Source organism: Coffea arabica, chromosome 2c, assembly GCF_036785885.1.
Source record: "Coffea arabica cultivar ET-39 chromosome 2c, Coffea Arabica ET-39 HiFi, whole genome shotgun sequence".
Lineage (NCBI taxonomy): Eukaryota > Viridiplantae > Streptophyta > Magnoliopsida > Gentianales > Rubiaceae > Coffea > Coffea arabica.
Window position 1 is genome coordinate 60,327,843 of NC_092312.1, and position 18,875 is coordinate 60,346,717.

At 35.1% G+C, this 18,875-nt stretch overlaps 1 protein-coding gene across 1 annotated transcript; it reads left to right on the forward strand.

Annotated features, from left to right (window-relative positions):
- The first annotated feature begins 1,087 nt into the window (after positions 1-1,087).
- LOC113727396 (phospholipid-transporting ATPase 1) lies at positions 1,088-8,587 on the forward strand. The gene is made up of 7 exons (XM_027251536.2): positions 1,088-3,639; positions 3,785-4,091; positions 4,548-5,250; positions 5,334-5,457; positions 5,606-5,825; positions 6,385-6,843; positions 8,105-8,587. The coding sequence occupies exons 1-7, from the start codon at positions 1,953-1,955 to the stop codon at positions 8,322-8,324; spliced, it is 3,720 nt and encodes a 1,239-aa protein (XP_027107337.1). The 5' UTR covers positions 1,088-1,952; the 3' UTR covers positions 8,325-8,587.
- Positions 8,588-18,875: the final 10,288 nt, after the last annotated feature.

An 18,875-nucleotide genomic window follows, 5' to 3' on the forward strand; every position in this document is an offset into this window, starting at 1 on the left:
GGCGTCGTTAAACTTTTCTGATTCGTCAGCTTCCTTCTTTAGCAGCCTCCATCGGTCAACGCACGGGGTCAAAAGCTAAAAAAAAAACAAAAATTCAAAAAAAAAAAAGAAGAATCCGTTTTGAGACGGACTGAGTCATATTTTTGGCTCGCTGTTTAATTAAAAAAACTTGTCATGTGATTAAACGAGAGTAATTACTTAAGTCAAGTTTAACGGTTTATTAATTGGGTAAAGGGGGAGAAAAAGGTTTTTTGTTTGTGAAGTACACTGACATAACAAAAAAGAGCTTTACTTATCTAAAGGGTATGCTTCATTAAGTAAATGACTTTACCAAATGTTAAGAAGTAAATGACACTGATGTTTTTAAAATATTAAATGACATAAAATTAACCAAGTCTAACAAAATTGTGTGTCAATCAAACGAAATGCAAAAAAATGAACGTAACTCTCTATTTGGATTATTAGTTAAAATTTCTTTTAAATTTTTACCATTCATAAGCACATGTTTTATCAATCTTTTTTGTAGTTTATATATATCATATCAAAAAAAAAATATTTTCTTTACAACAAACAAAATAAATTAAATAATCTTCCACCCAAAATTAGTGCGTTTAGATTGAAAAAAATAAAAAATTTTAATGACAAATGTCTATTAGACACTTGTTAACACATATAAATTTCACTTAACCTATTATATATATGCACATGCTAATATAATCAATATCCTCCCGAACATTTATATAACTTTGTTATTTAATTTTACTTTTATATACTTCTCTTACTTAATTTTACTTTTCTAAAAATTTAACAATTGAAACACATCTTAATGAGTGCATTTATATACTTTCCTTATTTAATTTTATCTTTTTAAAAAATTTAACACCTTAAGTATATATTAATGAGTGCTTAATGGGCAACTAAAGACCAAATAATAAATAATAGAAAAGGAAAACTAAAAATAAAGAAACAAAAACAATCTTCCAATCTGGACATAACAATTCAGTAAAATCCGACTCCGAGTCACCCCCGAGTCACAATCCTGGCATTAATTAGGAAGAAGAAAAAGGAATGGATCGCTTGAAAATGGAGGAGAGAGAAAGTTACCTTTCATATTTGCATCACCAAAACCTCTCTTCACCTTCTAGAAATCCAACGAAAATCAAACTCCCACAATTTCTTGCTACTACACCTTAGCTACTAGAAGAAGCTGACTTTTCCCTTCAAATTTCCATTTTTTTTTTGTTTTTATTTTTTATTTTCTTTTTCCCTCGTTGTCCCCATTTCTTGCCATCTTCGCCCTTGCATACCCACTTTGACCTTTGAATTTTCCTCCACTCCCATTTCTTGCCTTGTCAAATGGAATATCACGACTATTTCATTCAATTGTTTGAAATAGTACATCATCATCATGCTTGTTATGCTTCCTATGCACAACAAATCAGCAATCTTCATTTCTCTCTAGTATCTCCCTCTTCTCCCAAGTAAGTCTTGACAGCACCAGAGAATTGGAATAATAGTATAGCTGAGCATTCTGTTGTAAAGATTCATCTTGATTGAGTATTTCTTTTGCCTCTGTAGCTTTTTCTTTGTTCTTTGTTCTGTCAATATTTGTATTTATTTCTTTCTTGGCCGGCCTTTTTGTTGTTTCCTGTAGGAAGAACAAGTAGGGATAGTAGGCAGAGATTTGGTTTCATTTTAGAGCGGTTTTTTTGTGGATAAAGTTGTGACTTTTTGTGATTTTAGTTAAGATCAACTTGTGCGTCTTCGCCGAAGTTCTGATTTTTGTGGAAATTGGCATCTGGGTTTTTGGTGAATCTGTGGGTTTTGGTGATTTTAGGTTATTTTGTGTTAGCTTGGGGTTGTAGTTTAGGTGATTGTGGAGGGGTTTTTCTTGATGAGTCTTGGGAATTTGGAGTCTAGGCTGTTGTTCAGGGGTCTCTAATTTTGTGCTCATGACCACACAACAGCGTCCTCTTTTGATTCCATCACCAAGGACTCCGGGTGCCCCTGAGCTTCCATATACACCTGCATATGCTGATCAGTTGAAGTCCATTTCTGAAAACCCGAAACCATCTTCTGGGACTGGGATGGATATAAATTCCCAAGTTGATAATTTGTCACTTCCTGATAATATAACCCTGAATTCATCATCACAACGTAGTAATTCGTCATATCAGTCGAGAGCATCAGGAAGGAATTCTATGAGAGAGGTGAGCTTTGCTGGAAATTCTGTTAGGGAGTTGAACTCTGGTGAGTTAGGAAAGAAGCCGATGAGGTATGGATCAAGGGCTGAATCTGAGGGTTTCAGCATGTCACAGAAAGAGATTAATGATGAGGATGCAAGGTTCGTCTACATAAATGATCCTGTAAAGACGAACGAACGTTTTGAATTTGCAAGGAATTCGATTAGGACAGCGAAATATTCTATCATCACCTTCTTGCCTCGGAACGTGTTTGAACAGTTCCATAGGGTTGCATATATTTATTTTCTTGTGATTGCTATACTCAATCAGCTTCCCCAGCTGGCTGTGTTTGGCCGGGGGGTTTCTGTTCTGCCTTTAGCCTTTGTGTTAAGTGTTACAGCAGTTAAGGATGCCTACGAGGACTTTAGGAGGCATCGGTCAGACAAGATTGAGAACAATAGATTGGCATGGGTTTTGGTCAATGATAATTTTCAGCAGAAGAAATGGAAAGATATACAGGTGGGTGAGATCATCAAAATTTCTGCAAATGATTCACTTCCTTGTGATATGGTGCTCCTCTCGACAAGTGACCCAACTGGGGTTGCATATGTCCAGACGATTAATTTGGATGGGGAATCAAATTTAAAGACACGTTATGCAAAGCAGGAGACCCAAATGAAAAATCCTGAGAAGGAGAAGATTAGTGGGCTAATCAAGTGTGAGAAACCAAACAGGAATATATATGGTTTCCAGGCGAACATGGAAATTGATGGGAAGCGTGTTTCACTAGGACCTTCCAACATAGTCCTCCGAGGCTGTGAGCTCAAAAACACTACATGGGCCATTGGTGTTGCAGTATATGCTGGCAGGGAGACCAAAGCTATGCTCAACAGCTCAGGAGCTCCATCAAAGAGAAGCCGCCTCGAGACACAAATGAATCGAGAAATTATTATCCTCTCCTTTTTTCTTGTTGCACTATGTACTATAGTCTCTGTTTGTGCTGGTGTTTGGTTGAGGCGCCACAAGGATGAGTTGGATAATATGCCCTTTTACAGGAAAAAGGATTACTCTGAAGTTGAAGCAGATGGTAATTATGATGATTACAACTACTATGGTTATGGGCTGGAGATATTCTTCACATTTCTTATGTCAGTTATTGTCTTCCAAGTCATGATCCCTATATCACTATACATATCTATGGAACTTGTCCGTGTTGGTCAGGCTTATTTCATGATCCGAGACACGAATATGTATGATGCATCCTCCAATTCAAGATTCCAGTGCAGGGCTCTAAACATAAATGAAGATTTGGGGCAAATAAAATATGTATTTTCTGACAAAACTGGTACACTGACTGAGAACAAAATGGAGTTTCACTGTGCAAGCATTTCAGGTGTAGATTATAATGGTGGAACGGCCATTGATGAAGATGAACAAGTGGGATACTCTACTCAAGGTGCTCCTAACTTTCTTTTCTTAATTTTCTTTTCTGCAATCCATGAAGAGTTCATTGCCTGAAGAAAATGCTCTTTTTTTTATTTTACTTTCAAGTCTTTTTTTCCATGCTCAACATCATAATTAACCATCTTATTTTATATCAGTGGATGGCCAGGTTCTGAGGCCTAAGATGAAGGTCAAGGTTGACCCACAGCTTTTGAGTATAGCAAAAAGTGGAAAGCAAGCTGATCAAGAAAGTGGTGTTAGAGATTTCTTCCTTGCATTAGCTGCTTGTAATACAATTGTACCTCTTACTACAGAGACAGCTGATCCAGCTGTGAGGTTAGTGGATTACCAAGGGGAGTCACCCGATGAACAGGCATTGGTTTATGCTGCTGCTGCTTATGGTTTCATGCTGATTGAAAGAACCTCAGGCCATATAGTCATTGATGTTCAAGGAGAGACACATAGGTATTTCTCTACTCTTTCTACTCCTGAATGTTTTCAGTTATTGTGTTACTGAAGTAGAGTTGGTTCTTTCTTTTGCATAATCATTGAGAATCCTGAGTTATCAAGTGCTATGTGGTGATATTAGCTGTGGCAGCTAATGGAAACAGGACATAAAAGCAAATCAAATAAGTCATTCCATCATTGTCAAAAATCTTGCAGATTTTGTTTGAAGTAATAAAACAATGGAATGTTCAATAAAATAAAATTCCTTTCTATATTCTATAGAGTTAGACCAGGGAAATGAACTATTTAATCTTTCAATTGAGGTTGGTTTGGCTGACTAAAAGTTATATACCATGTTCAACATTGTACTTATTTAACTGCTAGCTTACTTTAGTTCTTCTCTTGCTGAGAGGTCCTTGTTATATAACCAAATATTTTCCTACAATTGGTGATAATCCCTTATGCGTGGTGCAGGTTCAATGTTTTGGGTTTGCATGAATTTGACAGTGATCGGAAGAGGATGTCTGTTATATTGGGCTGCCCAGATAACTCAGTCAAGGTCTTTGTTAAAGGTGCTGATACATCTATGTTTAGCGTAATTGATAAATCATTGAACTTGGATATTTTAGGCGCTACCGAAGCACATCTACACTCGTACTCCTCAGTGGGTTTGAGGACTCTTGTAATAGGTATGCGAGAATTAAGTGCTTCTGAATTTGAGCAGTGGCAATCATCTTATGAGACAGCGAGCACTGCTTTGATTGGAAGAGCAGCTCTACTTCGTAAGGTTGCTAGCAACGTAGAAAGCAACCTCCGGATACTAGGTGCCTCTGGAATTGAAGACAAGCTCCAGCAGGGTGTCCCAGAAGCAATAGAGTCTTTAAGAATGGCTGGAATTAAAGTATGGGTTTTGACCGGGGACAAGCAAGAAACTGCTATTTCAATTGGCTACTCTTCTAAGCTCTTAACAACCCAGATGACCCAGATTGTAATAAACTGCAAGTCCAAGGAATCCTGCCGGAAGAGTTTGGATGATGCTCTGATTGTATCACAGAAACTTGTCCCTGACTCTGTTGCTGCACATGCCACTGGTGGAAGTTCTGAAGCAAGTCCACTTGCACTGATTATTGATGGAACAAGCCTTGTTCATATCCTTGACAGTGAGCTAGAAGAACAGGTAATGATTGAATATGTATATATCTTTCCTCTTCTCTCCTGGTGAATGTCAAACTTTTGATAGTTCTCTTTAATTCTTTCCAGCTGTTCCAGTTGGCAAGTAGATGCAATGTGGTATTGTGTTGTCGAGTTGCACCACTGCAAAAAGCCGGTATTGTTGCCCTCATTAAGAACAGAACTGATGACATGACTCTTGCCATTGGAGATGGTAAGCATAATATCTTTACCTAATTGTTAATGCGATGTAATTGCATACAATGAACTTCTGATCAAGAGGAAGGCAAAATAAAATAATTCCTCATCTACTATGGTATGGTTTTGGCACAATTATAAATGGTTGTGCATGTGGTTTTCAGGGGCAAATGATGTATCTATGATCCAAATGGCTGATGTGGGCATTGGAATCAGTGGTCAAGAGGGTCGGCAAGCGGTCATGGCGTCAGATTTTGCAATGGGCCAATTCAGATTTTTGGTTCCTCTTTTATTGGTTCATGGACATTGGAATTATCAGAGAATAAGCTATATGATACTCTACAATTTTTACCGGAATGCAGTACTTGTTTTTGTTTTATTTTGGTGAGTTTCCATTTCCTTGGAAGTTTAATTCCTTGTCTCTCCTTGGAGGAACATATAGACAATAAGCTGTTAAAACTGTGTCAAACTCGTGAATGGAAAAATGAGCCAAAAGAAGAGGTTTGGCTAAGTACATCATGGAACGTGTCTTTACCCTAAACATCGAACAAACAGCAGTTTTATGAACTACCTGTAAATATTCTTGCTTAGTTTGTCCTTATCCAGAGCAAAATTCTTTTGTGGCACCTGGTTTCTGAAGCTTACAAGGTTATTAAAAATAAAAAAAGAATTTCTCCTCTTCTATTAAACAGGAAAATAGTAAGCAATTGTTATTCAATGTTTACTTGTCTCCGCATATGAGAGAGAGAGAGAGAGGGGGAGGGAGGGGGGAGGGGTTTGTATGATAATTTCTCTGTTAAACTAAGTTCCGAGACACGTGTATTAGGTGAAGGACATAATATATAGATCATAGATTTTGAAATATAAACACAGAGTTGATCTTGTAATGCAAATCTGGCCTGTAAGGAAATTTGCTTACACCATTTTCTTTTTTCCTGCTCAGGTACGCGCTCTTCACAAGTTACACGCTTACAACTGCAATGACAGATTGGAGCAGTATGTTGTACTCGATTATATACACAGCTGTACCTACAATAGTGGTTGGGATTCTTGACAAGGATTTAAGTAGAAGGACTCTATTGAAGTATCCTCAGCTTTATGGAGCTGGTCAAAGAGAAGAAGGCTACAACACTACATTGTTTTGGGTAACAATGATGGACACAGTGTGGCAAAGTGCAGCTATCTTCTTTCTGCCCGTCCTTGCGTACTGGAGAAGCACAGTTGATATTTCTGGCTTGGGAGATCTTTGGACACTTGCAGTGGTGATCGTGGTTAACTTACATTTAGCCATGGATGTCCTTCGGTGGTATTGGATTACTCATGCCGCCATTTGGGGATCCATAGTTGCAACCTTCATTTGTGTCTTGATTATTGATTGTCTACCCTCTTTATTTGGTTACTGGTAAGTGCCTCTTTTAGTTTTACATTTTAGTGCATTGTTTTCTTATACTTAACCCTCCATAGGATCATTTTTTGTCCTTATTCGAAGGTAAAATGATACAACTAATTCATGATAATGCAAATTTTATGCTTCACTAATTCCAAGATGCCATGCTTTGGGAAATCTTATGCATGAGGTGTAGAACATTGTATGCAATAGTTTTCCTGATAAACTGTAAACCATATATGGGATAAATCAACTGCAAGTAAATTGCCAAAAGAGGACGGTGAAAAGTTTCGAACTTGAATATGACTTGGGAGATGACAACTGAAAGAAGCTTACGTTTCTACTCTAATCACATAAGAAAAAAAACTCTGTACAGTTCATAAAGATATTAGAAGTTCTCCCCTAAAGAAATGCTTGTAAAAGGATTTAATAAGGTCTTGGATCCAATTCTGGTTAAGCCTCTCCAAGAGGTGCTCTGGTCATAGATTGACTTTTATTTTTGTTGAATGACATTTATTACTAAATAACCCTTCTATATATTGCATAATGAACTTTCATTTTGCCCTCACAGAGCCCTTTTTCCTTCAATGATGTAGGCTTATAAATCATAAGACTGACAAATGACACAAGTGCACTTTTGATACCTCAAATGCAGTTGCTGGACCCATGGAAAAACACCCTACATGGACTGTTTTTGTATTAAGCTTACTGCTTTTGCATTAAGCTTTCTGTGTTAATGGGTACCAAAGTTGATCCATCCCCTCTCTACCTCTCCCCGCCTTCGTTTGGACCATATATTTTTCTAGTTGAGTGTAACCAAAGTGTATCTTGTCATTTTAAGTGAAAAGACTGCATTCTGATTGTTTACCTTTGAGATCAAAGGTTTAGAAATCACCAAGTTACCTTGTGTTGGCAAATGTCCTTTGACATCCAGGATAACTGTACAAAAACGTATCGATGAACCATTTATTTCCTTTTGATCTTTGGTACCAGTTGAGGTTATATACCTATTTCATCTCCTTTGATCCGTTTAGGGGTTATATGCCTTTTGGTGAACCATTTATCTCCTTTTGGTCTGTGATACCGTTAGAAGCATTTTCTTTGGACAGAATTCTGCTATTGTCAGTACTGAGTAATCAATCAAAATCTGGTTTTTGTGGGTTTTTTTTTCTTTCATATTTCTCATGATAAGTTTTTTGAAGCCCATGATTTTTTTTTTTGGGGTTTCTGTGTTGCATGGAACAGGGACTAACGGTTGTTTAAATCTATTGTGCAGGGCCTTTTTTAAGATTGCTGGATCTGCGTTGTTCTGGTTGTGCCTACTTGGCATTACCGTTGCTGCACTCTTGCCTCGTTTCATTGTAAAAGTTTTCAGTCAGTATTATAGACCTGATGATATTCTCATTGCAAGAGAAGCAGACAAATTTGGAAATCTAACGGCGTTAAGAAATGGAGAAATAGAATTGAACCCAATTTTTGATCCCCCTCGGAGATGAGTTAATGAAAAATTTTCCTTGTTTAGTTTTTCTTTTTTGTACAATTGGTCATATTCTTTAGGCTGCTTGAAAAGATTTTCCTTGCTTGCCAATGTTGTTGTTTACTGTCCAAAGGATGGTTGTAATACGTAGGTTTAAGTTATTTTTTGGTACGTGTCTTACAGCAGATGTAAATGTACATTATTGGTGTTCATTACAGAAAAATTTGATACGAGTATCAACAGATTCTATTGATGAAGAAATTGCATTCAAGCCCTATTGTATCCCTTGCGTATTCAATTCTGGTGCCTTTTTTGTTTTTGTCAATTGTCAACCATTTATATCTGCTGCTGCTACAACTCCTTCACTATGAGGAAGGTGACAGACCCAACTGGATCATCGGAAATTGGAGGGGATTAATCCACCTTTGGACCAGATGGATGGCTTTGGACACTCGTTAGATTTGAAAAAGTCAATAACAAAGGTTTTAAGTGCCTGGGTGGTGGCCGACAGTCCGAGGTGGCATTGGTTATTTCGGTACTGTTTGGTTTCCTCTTAATCAAGGGCTCTGTTTGGTAAATAAGTTTTTTGAGTGTTTGTTTAAAATTTTATTGTACCTTAATGTAAAAGTTGTAATAAAATTTTTTAAAGTGTGTAAATTTTTTAATATTTTAAAGCGTATAGTTTAAAATTTTTAGATGTTTTTTGAAATTACTATAATTAAAGTTGTTAAAAAAACTTGTAACAGACAAACTTGGTCAAAAACTTGCTTGCCAAACCAGATTGAGGTGAACTCAGGTTCTAATTCAGTCTGGTTTCTTCAAGATTTGGTCTGGCTTTAAGGTTTGTCTTCCGTTGTCGAATTCTGTAAAATTTGGTCTGGTTTTCATCAAGATTTATTGGGTTCAATATTATTTGGTCAGGAGCGTAGTAATTAGCAACCAATTGGAGAAAGTGGTTCCATACTGTTGATGATCAAAGCCTTTCATGTGTGTTCATATTCTTAAAGCCAACAGACCTGCCTGAACCCCAATGTTCTTAAACGTGCACCAGTGGGTGAATCGGTTAAGCTTCCAGTTTGCGCCATTGGTTTAATCAGTTCAACTAATCGGGTCAAAAATTCAATTTTCTTTAATTCATTTTGGAATTAAAAAAATCTGAATAATACCACGTTACAAAAGAGAAAAAGAAAAAGGAAATTCAGTGGCCAACTAATTCAATCGTCTTGATTTTATTGGCTTTTATCGTTTAACCGGTTTTGTGATGGAATTTGACTTATTTTTGGGGACAATTTCACAAACCTCCTCTGAGGTTTATGATGATTGCACAAAGTACCCTCTAGGTTTAAAAAATTATATAAACCTCCCTTAGAAAATAGTTTGGTGCTTACTTTGCTGATGTAAGCGAAATATTTCCGTTGATAATCCCATATTACCCTTAGGTGATTTTTCTCCATAGAAATAAATTCCTTTGTATTTTTTAACTTAATATATTGCCACATACTTTAGAAAAAATATCTATCAAATTCTTTTCTCCTCTCAAATTTAAAAAAATTCCAATGGACCAAAAAAAAAAAAAAATCTTGGATACTAGTTGAGTAAGTAACCTATTTTTGTAGGGACATAGAATTTTCTTTTTTTCCAAATTATTAAAATATTAAGTAAGATTGGATTTAGGTGATTTGGATGGTTAGAACAAGAGAGTCTATTACTCTTGCTCTTCTTTGTCTTTTGTCTTTTTTTTCATGATTTGCTAACTTTAATTTTAAAAATGCATTACTTCACTTTATGGAGATGTTAAATTGAATAATTCATGAAGTTTATTTTTATCGTTTTACACCATGAGGGGAGGTAGGTGTAGTTTTTAAACCTGAAGGGTACTATCTGCAATTGTCATAAACCTTAGGGGAGATTTGTGAAATTATCCCTATCTTTTTTACCTTTCAGAGTTAATATATAATTGGATCAGTTTTGTTGCCGATTCTTGATTCAATAGGTAAAACCGATTGATCAGTCCAGATTTCAAAACATTGCTGATAATAGTTTTGTTTGGTTGCCAAGCTGTTCGGAGAGAATATCTTTGCCAATGAAGGCGCGTTAGTAATTGTGGAATGTATAACAGAAGGACAGTACGAGGGCAGCGTCAGATGAATAGCCACAAGGAGCATAATTATTAGCCTATCCATATACAATGCAATGAACATAGACATTGTATAACTTTGCCTTTGAAGTATTGTGGTGGTCTGGAGTTTATTGGTTGTATCCATGAGAGGACTCAATGGTTAAAAAGAAGTAATCGCACATTGCAGTTGATGGCTGACATTAGCATATTGCCCTATTCTAAATTTCTAATGTTGAGCACCAACTGTTTAAGTTCGTGGTTCGAATCTCTTGCAATTAGGGGTGAAAAGGGCATGGGAATGGGTGGAAGGGTAAAATAGTAAAAAATAATGTTGAATGATTGAAATTATTTTTTATATAAAACTAATAGAGTAAATATTAGAATTAACTTTATGCATTGACAATGTAGTAATTTTTTTGCACTAGTAGTTTTAGATATATGTCATATGTGCATGAATATGTGGCATATGACCTAAACTTGCTAGAATAAAAAAATTATACACCAACAATGTATAAAAAATTTATCCTAAATCTTATATATATTAACAGTGTATACACTATCACCGTTGGATCCATGATATATGTGCAAAAGTTAAATTGAAAATTAAAAATTTGTTATACACTTTCAATGTAGAAAAAATTAATTCAAACTAATATGGTAAAACTCACATTCCGGTAACCATATTGTCACACCCCATTTTTCACAATAAAAAGATTTTAAAAAAAATGTGTTTTTTATTTTAGAAAATAAGTGAAAAATAGCCTAAAATGAGACTTTAAAAAATCTAGCAGTTTGGACCCAAAATATGTCTAAAAAGGGTTTTAGGAAAAAGGGAGTTGCCACTTGGTATAGAGTTTAGGTGTACCAAATCATCCAAAAATATTTTTAACAAAAAATAAAATAAAATAAAATAACCCTTTTTTATAGCTTCAGGTTTTAAAAAAAATGAGAGAAAATGAGTTTGGAACTCACATTTAAAGAAAGGAAAGATGAAGGTTCAATTAATTCAAATCTAAAACACTCTTTCAACCTAATCTAAACTAGTTGTGAGGTTTAGTCAAGATTTTTTTGATTTAACTTTTAAACTTATCATATATAGATATTTCCTGTATGGATGCAAACATAAAGTTAAAGAAGATATAGAAAGGAGCAAAATGTCCATTCAAAATCTAAGTCGCATTAATTGCTAAACCCAAAAGTAATCCCTTGAAAAGTCATAAGTATGTAAAAATGAGAATCTAAAAGAAATAAAATTTATAATGCATATATAAATATATATGACCAAAGAGAGTGAAATGCAACATAATGTGTACGAGAGACAAAAACTCACGACACAATTTTCCTTCTTATGGAGAGGTTAATGGAGTGTTGAAAGTAAAGAGCTATAATCACCCATTTTTTATATTCGAAGGGTGACTCTTTTAGTCTAAACAAGCAAATAAAGTAATTCATTTTCTAATTTTTTAAATGAGATGCAATTTTAAATGATATGATTCACACATGTATGGATAAGGGAATAATATAAGAGAAAATATCATGTAAATGAGAAAAGATCCTAAAAATAGAATAATATGCATGAAATGGAATGAATGACAAGCAACACATGAATCTAATGCGTTAATGATCTAAAAGTCTAACGTTGAATTAGCCTATTTCTATAAATCTTCACTAACATTGGATTAGTAAGGAAATGGAAGAAGAAACCACAACTGGCGTTAGACTAGTGTGGTGAGTTGTGACACCATGCGTTCATTACTTAAAAAAAAGTATATAAAATATTGATTGAAACAAATCAACACATAGGATCACATAGAGCATATATCACATAGGCGTAATATGTAGATGCAAAATCCTAAGAAAAGCAAGTAAAATATATGAACACATAAGATACAAACAAACAAAATCTATCTATTATAATGCGGATCCTAACTACAATATAAAATGGAAATATGAGAAAATAAACCTATACATTACATTTAGGGGTCTAACTGCAATCTAAAATGGGGAAACAGAATAAAATAAATCTATCTACTCCATTTATTACATTTGTCTATCTAATTACAATTTTTGTAAAAAAAAATATTACCTATCTATTACATCTTGAGGTATTTAAGTACCCCCAAATAATTATAAAATTTAAACTAAATACACTTAAAAATTGAATAGAAATTTAAAATAAACAAATAAAAGAAAATATATAAATACATGTAAACACATACGAGTACATAAGAGCGCATAGGAACACATTATCAAAGTTTTGAAGGATAATAGGAATACCTCACTATTGAAGAAATAGACTATAATTAGACAAGAATGCTCTATTATGCACAAAATCAACAAAAGAATCATGGCATCAATTTAATTGAAAATATTAAAAAATATAAAAATGTACTAAACTCTCATTATTATGTCAAACACACAAAGAAACTTAAAAACATTAAAAAATTACAAGTTAAATGTACTCAAGAGTAACATAATTAACAATTAAAGAAAAAAAACAATCATAATAGAGAAATCAAAAAGCCACTAGCATAGGTGGCAAACAAACCCATTTAACTAAATTTATCCATACCTGACCATAAATAGATGGGTATGGGTATCTTAAATTTTTGTAGGCATAAATGGATTATCCAATAATACCTATTTATTGGATATTATTGAGTATTATTGGGTCATCCATCAAATCCAATTAACCCATTTAGAATTGTCTTTCCCAAAACCTCCTCTCTTCCCCCACCTTTTTCTTTTTCAGATTTTTCATTTTATCACGATGTTAACTACTTTTATTTCATTATTATTATTATTTGTTGGTTTTATTTTATCATTTAATTTTCTCTTAGTTTGTTAACTTGCTCATTTTTCATCAATACCAATTTATAACAAGTTTTAGCTTATTTTCCTATATTTCCAAAATGAAATTTTAAATTTACACACGAAAAAATGCTAGGGGTTCCAAATTTTTGAATTAAGATTTTATGTTAACTTTTATAGTACTTAATTCAAAATTTTATATTCTTATTGTTAAATTATTAAATAGGATGTAATTTTGCGACAAAGAGTATGAATGGAATAAAAATTGGTAATTAGACTTATTGAGCATTATAAGTAAATATTTAAAACTAATGATGGGTGCAAAGGGTGATATAAATTAAGAACTTAGTTTACAAAAATGAATTTAAATGAATTTACAAAAAGTTAAAATAAATGGGTTATAAATGGGTAATTGAGTTACTCAATTCATTTTTTGACTTATCCATTTATACCCATCTAATTAAATGAATATAAATGGGTTGACTCACTTATACCCAATATCCATTTTAACCCACCCAAATCACCCATTTTGACACCTCTAGCCACTAGGGACTAAATTATCAAAATTAGAAAGTTTTTGGGTCAAAATATAATTTGCAAAATAAAAGAAATCTAAAATTTTTGGGCCACAAAAAAATTACTCAAAAGATTAGGGGCTAAATTACAAATTTTGATTTCTAATTTGAGAAAAATACAAATAAAACAATTTGGGTCACTTTTTAATATTTGGGCCATAGTACTTTGACCTAAAAGAAAACAATGCAGATTGTCTTGTTGAAAAAGCCAATAAACTCAATTAACTAAACAAAGACATTGGGCTTAAACTCCAAACCTAGAACCAAATCCAACAAAAAGAAAACACAAACCCAAGCAAGAAACAAACACTAGCCCAATGTTTTAAAAGAAACAAACCCATCTTTTTCTTTCTTTTCTTTCTTTTTTTTGTCATCTTCTTCCCCTCTCTTCATCTTCTTCATTATCTATCACACTTGCAACTCCTCGCCAGCGACCATGGCAATGCCAATGGTGTCATCAAGATATGTCTCCTCACTCAAATTTTCATGTAGAATCCATTTCTGCCCTTATATTTTTTTTGCAAAAAATGAACTAAGAATGCCCAAACAAGCAATTTACTGCCGGACCATTATTTTTAAAACTCAACCAAACCATCACCAACATTCATGAAAAATATAGCAAAATAAATCTTTGGGATCCTTAAGACACTCACAGTTGTAATTTTTTTATTCAAAAAAAGCATGAATAAATGGCATTATGAGCCAAACAGCCCCTACTTGGAAAATTATATTTTGCTGGGTTTTTGCTTGAACTTCAAAAAAAAAAAAAAGAAAAAAGCTCAGAGTCATAGCCATGCTTTATGTCAAACTAACTATTCCAACAAACAAAATGCAAGAGATTCATTTCTTCCACCAAACTTTCATATAAGCACTTTATCAAACAGGTTGGGGGCTATAAAAAACATAGATTATTTTGCAAGAATTTTAAAGTAATCAGCCTCAAATTTTTTGCAAGAAATGAAACTTAATCCAAACCCCAAGCTCCAGACATTCAAGCATCAACAAACATCAAACAAAGAAGCTTAAAAGCAACGAAAAATATAATTTAGCATTTTTCACAAAATAAACTAAGTACTAGAAGCAAAGAGGATTGAGGAGTTTTTTTTTTTTTCCTTTTTTTGGTACCTTCAAGAAAAATTGAATAGTGGTGGTGATAGATTTCCAGCAACAACTTTCTTCCTTTTCTCCATTTTCTTATCCTCTCTTTTTGTTAGCTTGTGTGTGTTGGTGAGTGTAGTGTGTGTGACAATAACAACTTGGGAGAGGGAGAGAGGAAGTCGAGAGAGAGAGATTTGTGTTAGTGTGTGTCGTGCAAATTGAGATAGAGTTGAGAGAGAGGAGAATTGGTGGAGTTGTTGTAATAGTTGAGTGTCCAATAGGAGGAAAGAAAATTATGTTGTGTGTACAATAAAAGAAAAAGAGAGGGAACCGAGAGAGGGAATGGGAGGGGTGGAAGTGTTTGGTTGTGAGAGGTGACGATTGTTTTTTGGTAAAAAAAAAATCAACAAAACATGTGGGAGGTGGAGTGTTAAATTGGTTCAATAGTGTGTTAGTGGAAAAAAAAAATATTAGGGAGTAAGTTTGATAAAAATTTGTTAAGTTTTTTTTCCTTTTCTTCTCTTTTCTCTTTTCTCTTTTCTTAAAAAAGCTACAAAAGTAAGAAAAAAAGACATTAAAATGCATGAAAATAAAAGACCCCTAAATAGATAAAAATTCAAGAGAATATTAAAAATTGACATAAATTTGATATCTATAACTTGCTTTTCTTTGTCTGGAGTTTCGAAGAAGTTGAAGATAAAAATGAACATACCAAATTGCTTACTTCTCTCTTCTAACTGCACCTAAAATAAAATAAACAAGCCAATACCTAGTTAAAAAATTATTAGACAAATGATATAAAAAAATTACAAAAGACGTGACTGAACTCGTGTAGAACTACCTACGTATCCTATCATGGGAATCAGGTCAAATGTTGTTCAAATACAAATAAACTATGATGAAACAAGTGCATCACCCATTTGGGATTTTTGTAGAACAAAGAAGTCTGAGTTCTCAGAACTTCTAAATTAAAACACAAGTCGGTCAAACGTAATACATGCCATGACAAACTTATTCAATGATTGAATTTTTTGAATAAGAAGAGGAAAGAAATAGATTTTTAAAGAAAACTGAAAGTGACATATTTTGTAGTTTGAAAAGAATACATATGCAAAAATTTCTTTAGGAGATTGGAAAAACATGTACACATGTTATTATCCTTTAAGAAACCCTTATTTTTTGAAACAAATTTTGAATGCATCATTGAAATTAGAGATCATTCCCTTTTTTAAAAATTGCCCTAGTGTAAACTGTGCTTAACAATTGCTGCGCCTTCATGCCTTCAGAAAGGTACAACAACGATCGCATAATCCTATCTACAAGAGAAAAAAGAACAATCCTGATTAAAAATAATACCACTACCATGTGATCCTTTGGCCTTGAGAACCATGTAAACATGAGTTTTCAATGCCGAGAAATTGCCTCCTTAGATCTATTCTGCAACTTGTTTGGAATCTTTGCAACTTTCTAGTACTAATCATCCACGCTTCATTGTCCTAGGACATCCATTTTTGATGACTCTTTACAATAAATTACAAGGATTGTCTTTTGGGCAAAATCTAAAGACATGAATGAGATACATAAACATTGAAAAAACACAACATTTATCACACAATGACGTAGACATGAAGTAAACGTTGATATAAAAAAAATCCAAGGACTCTAAAGATTTGGCTATTGATTTGGACAGATGACCATTGATGAAGAAAAATGTCCCAACTGAGCTCTTATGATGTCATCTAACTAGAATTCAGTACTGACAAAAGAATAACAGTATGAAAAGAAACCAAATGAACATAATTATCAGCTTTTGAGCCTCAACATCTTGCCTTCCGATTATGATTCTCTTATGTTCCAAAATCCTACCTTAGCTGCTTAGCGCCCTTTCGGGTGTTCACTAAGGTTACCCCACCCTTTTTTCATTTTCCTTTTCTTTTCTTTTTATCCTTTTTCTTTTCTCTCTTCATTTTTTTCTTCTTCTCTTTTATTTTTGAAGGTAAATGCGCCATTTCGAGTTTTCAACTTGAGATATGGACAAGACTATGAAATGAAATAAATAATTTTAACCCCAACTATATCAATCCAATCATTTTTTCTGACAATTAGTGGTATCATTGAGACAATCTTCTCTGGCAGGTTCTAGAAAAGATGTATTTACTTCATTTACCAATTGATTAAGAAAATTTTTTCTCAAAAAAATATTGCAAAAGATCAAGGTCGGTAACATTTTGACATTTGTAATGAGATCCGGTAAAGTGTAAAGAAAAGGTTAAGATTTGAAGATAGATCATAAAATGGGTTTTTTTTTTAAACATATAACAGTATAATTTTATTGATCAAAAAGGGGAAACCAATAAAGTCATAAAAATCTCCTACGAAAATTAGGGCAACCCAATCGATCCAAGAAAATCTCCCCCTGGACAACGACCGACAAGTCGCCTTGGCGGTTAAAAATCCAGTCATGCCCTACATCTGCCCCCCAGTTGGCTAAGTAGTCCGCGGATTCGTTCGCCTCTCTATAACAGTGAGTAATCTCTCGAAAATGCTGCTGATAGCTTAGTAACTCATCCACCTACCGCTACAGCCTCCACAGACTATCGTATCACCCCTGCATAATTCTCACCAAACTGAGCGAGTCAGTCTCAATCTGCAACCCCTACAAGCCCCGAGTGACACATAACCTGACTCCAAAAAGCATGGCCTCAAGTTCCGCATGTAAACTCGTCAAAGAACCGAAGAAACATAAGTAGCCAAGGACGACCTGCCCTTTGCAGTCCCGAACCACGCCCCAGTCCCCGCTTGTCCCTGGGTTTCCCCTAGCACAGCCATCTGAGTTCAGCTTAAACCCTGCCACAGGGGCCACCTAGCTTACCGGAAGAATAGAAACCTTGCGTCTTAGCCCAGACACAGCAGAATGAAAATCATCCCAAGAACCAAAGGACCACAGTATCCCCGGGAAGTGGCAATGGAATAATACCTGGATCTGTTGAAGTACTTGGTCCACCACCTCCGTACACCCCATCTTTCTCCCATCGAAAACTGCCCTATTTCTTACTTTCCATAACTCCCAACAGACCAGCATCGGTGGGAGGCGATAAACGAACTTAACATACTTATTTTGCCCCCGCTGCAGCCACCACCTGATCGCCATATGTCTAAATGAGGACACCACAGGCTCCCCTGAGCTACACTGGAATATACCCCAAACTGCCTGGGCTAGTTCCCCGGTACAAAAAATGTGATTAACCTCCTCCTCTTCTGGCTCAGCGCAACAATGACACTTCGAGGGGCCTTGTACCCCAACATGTCGAAGGAGACCTATCAGGGGAATGCAGAGCCGCAACAGTCTTAACATTAAGAAGGATATCTTGATTGGGCAACCTTCGAGCCAAACCTGCGAGAACACCCACAAGCAGTTGTCCTCCTGCTCAACAAGTGAATAAGCTGAGGATACCGAAAAAGCTCCATCAGATGCTAAGGCCCACACCATCCTATCAGAGCTCCAAGGAGAGGGGGAAGGAATCTTCGCCACGCGCTCAATTCGTCCTTGTCTCAGAACCTGGTGAAGTAATAAAAAATTTCACTGTGCCTGAGAGACAAAATCCGACACCCTGTGCTCCTGAAAAATCTCCACCTCCTGGTATAAAGCACCTAAACCCAACCAATTGTCATGCCAGAAGTCCATTGAACCCTCCCATAGAATCCAGCTAATGTGCTCCTCCGCTAAGCGCTGGACCGAACACAACCTCCGCCAGATGTGAGACTGTGCCGCACCCTCTTCTGCCAGGCAAGGATGGACCCCCTTGCAATATTTAGCATGTAGACATTCCGCCCATAGAGACTTCTTCTGTCGAAAGTTCCACCAGAGCTTAACGAAGAAGGCATCAAACACCTTTGCCATGCTGCAAACTCCAATCTCCCCTGCCATTTGTGGCCTGCACAAATCCCCCCGCTTATCTAGTAGTGC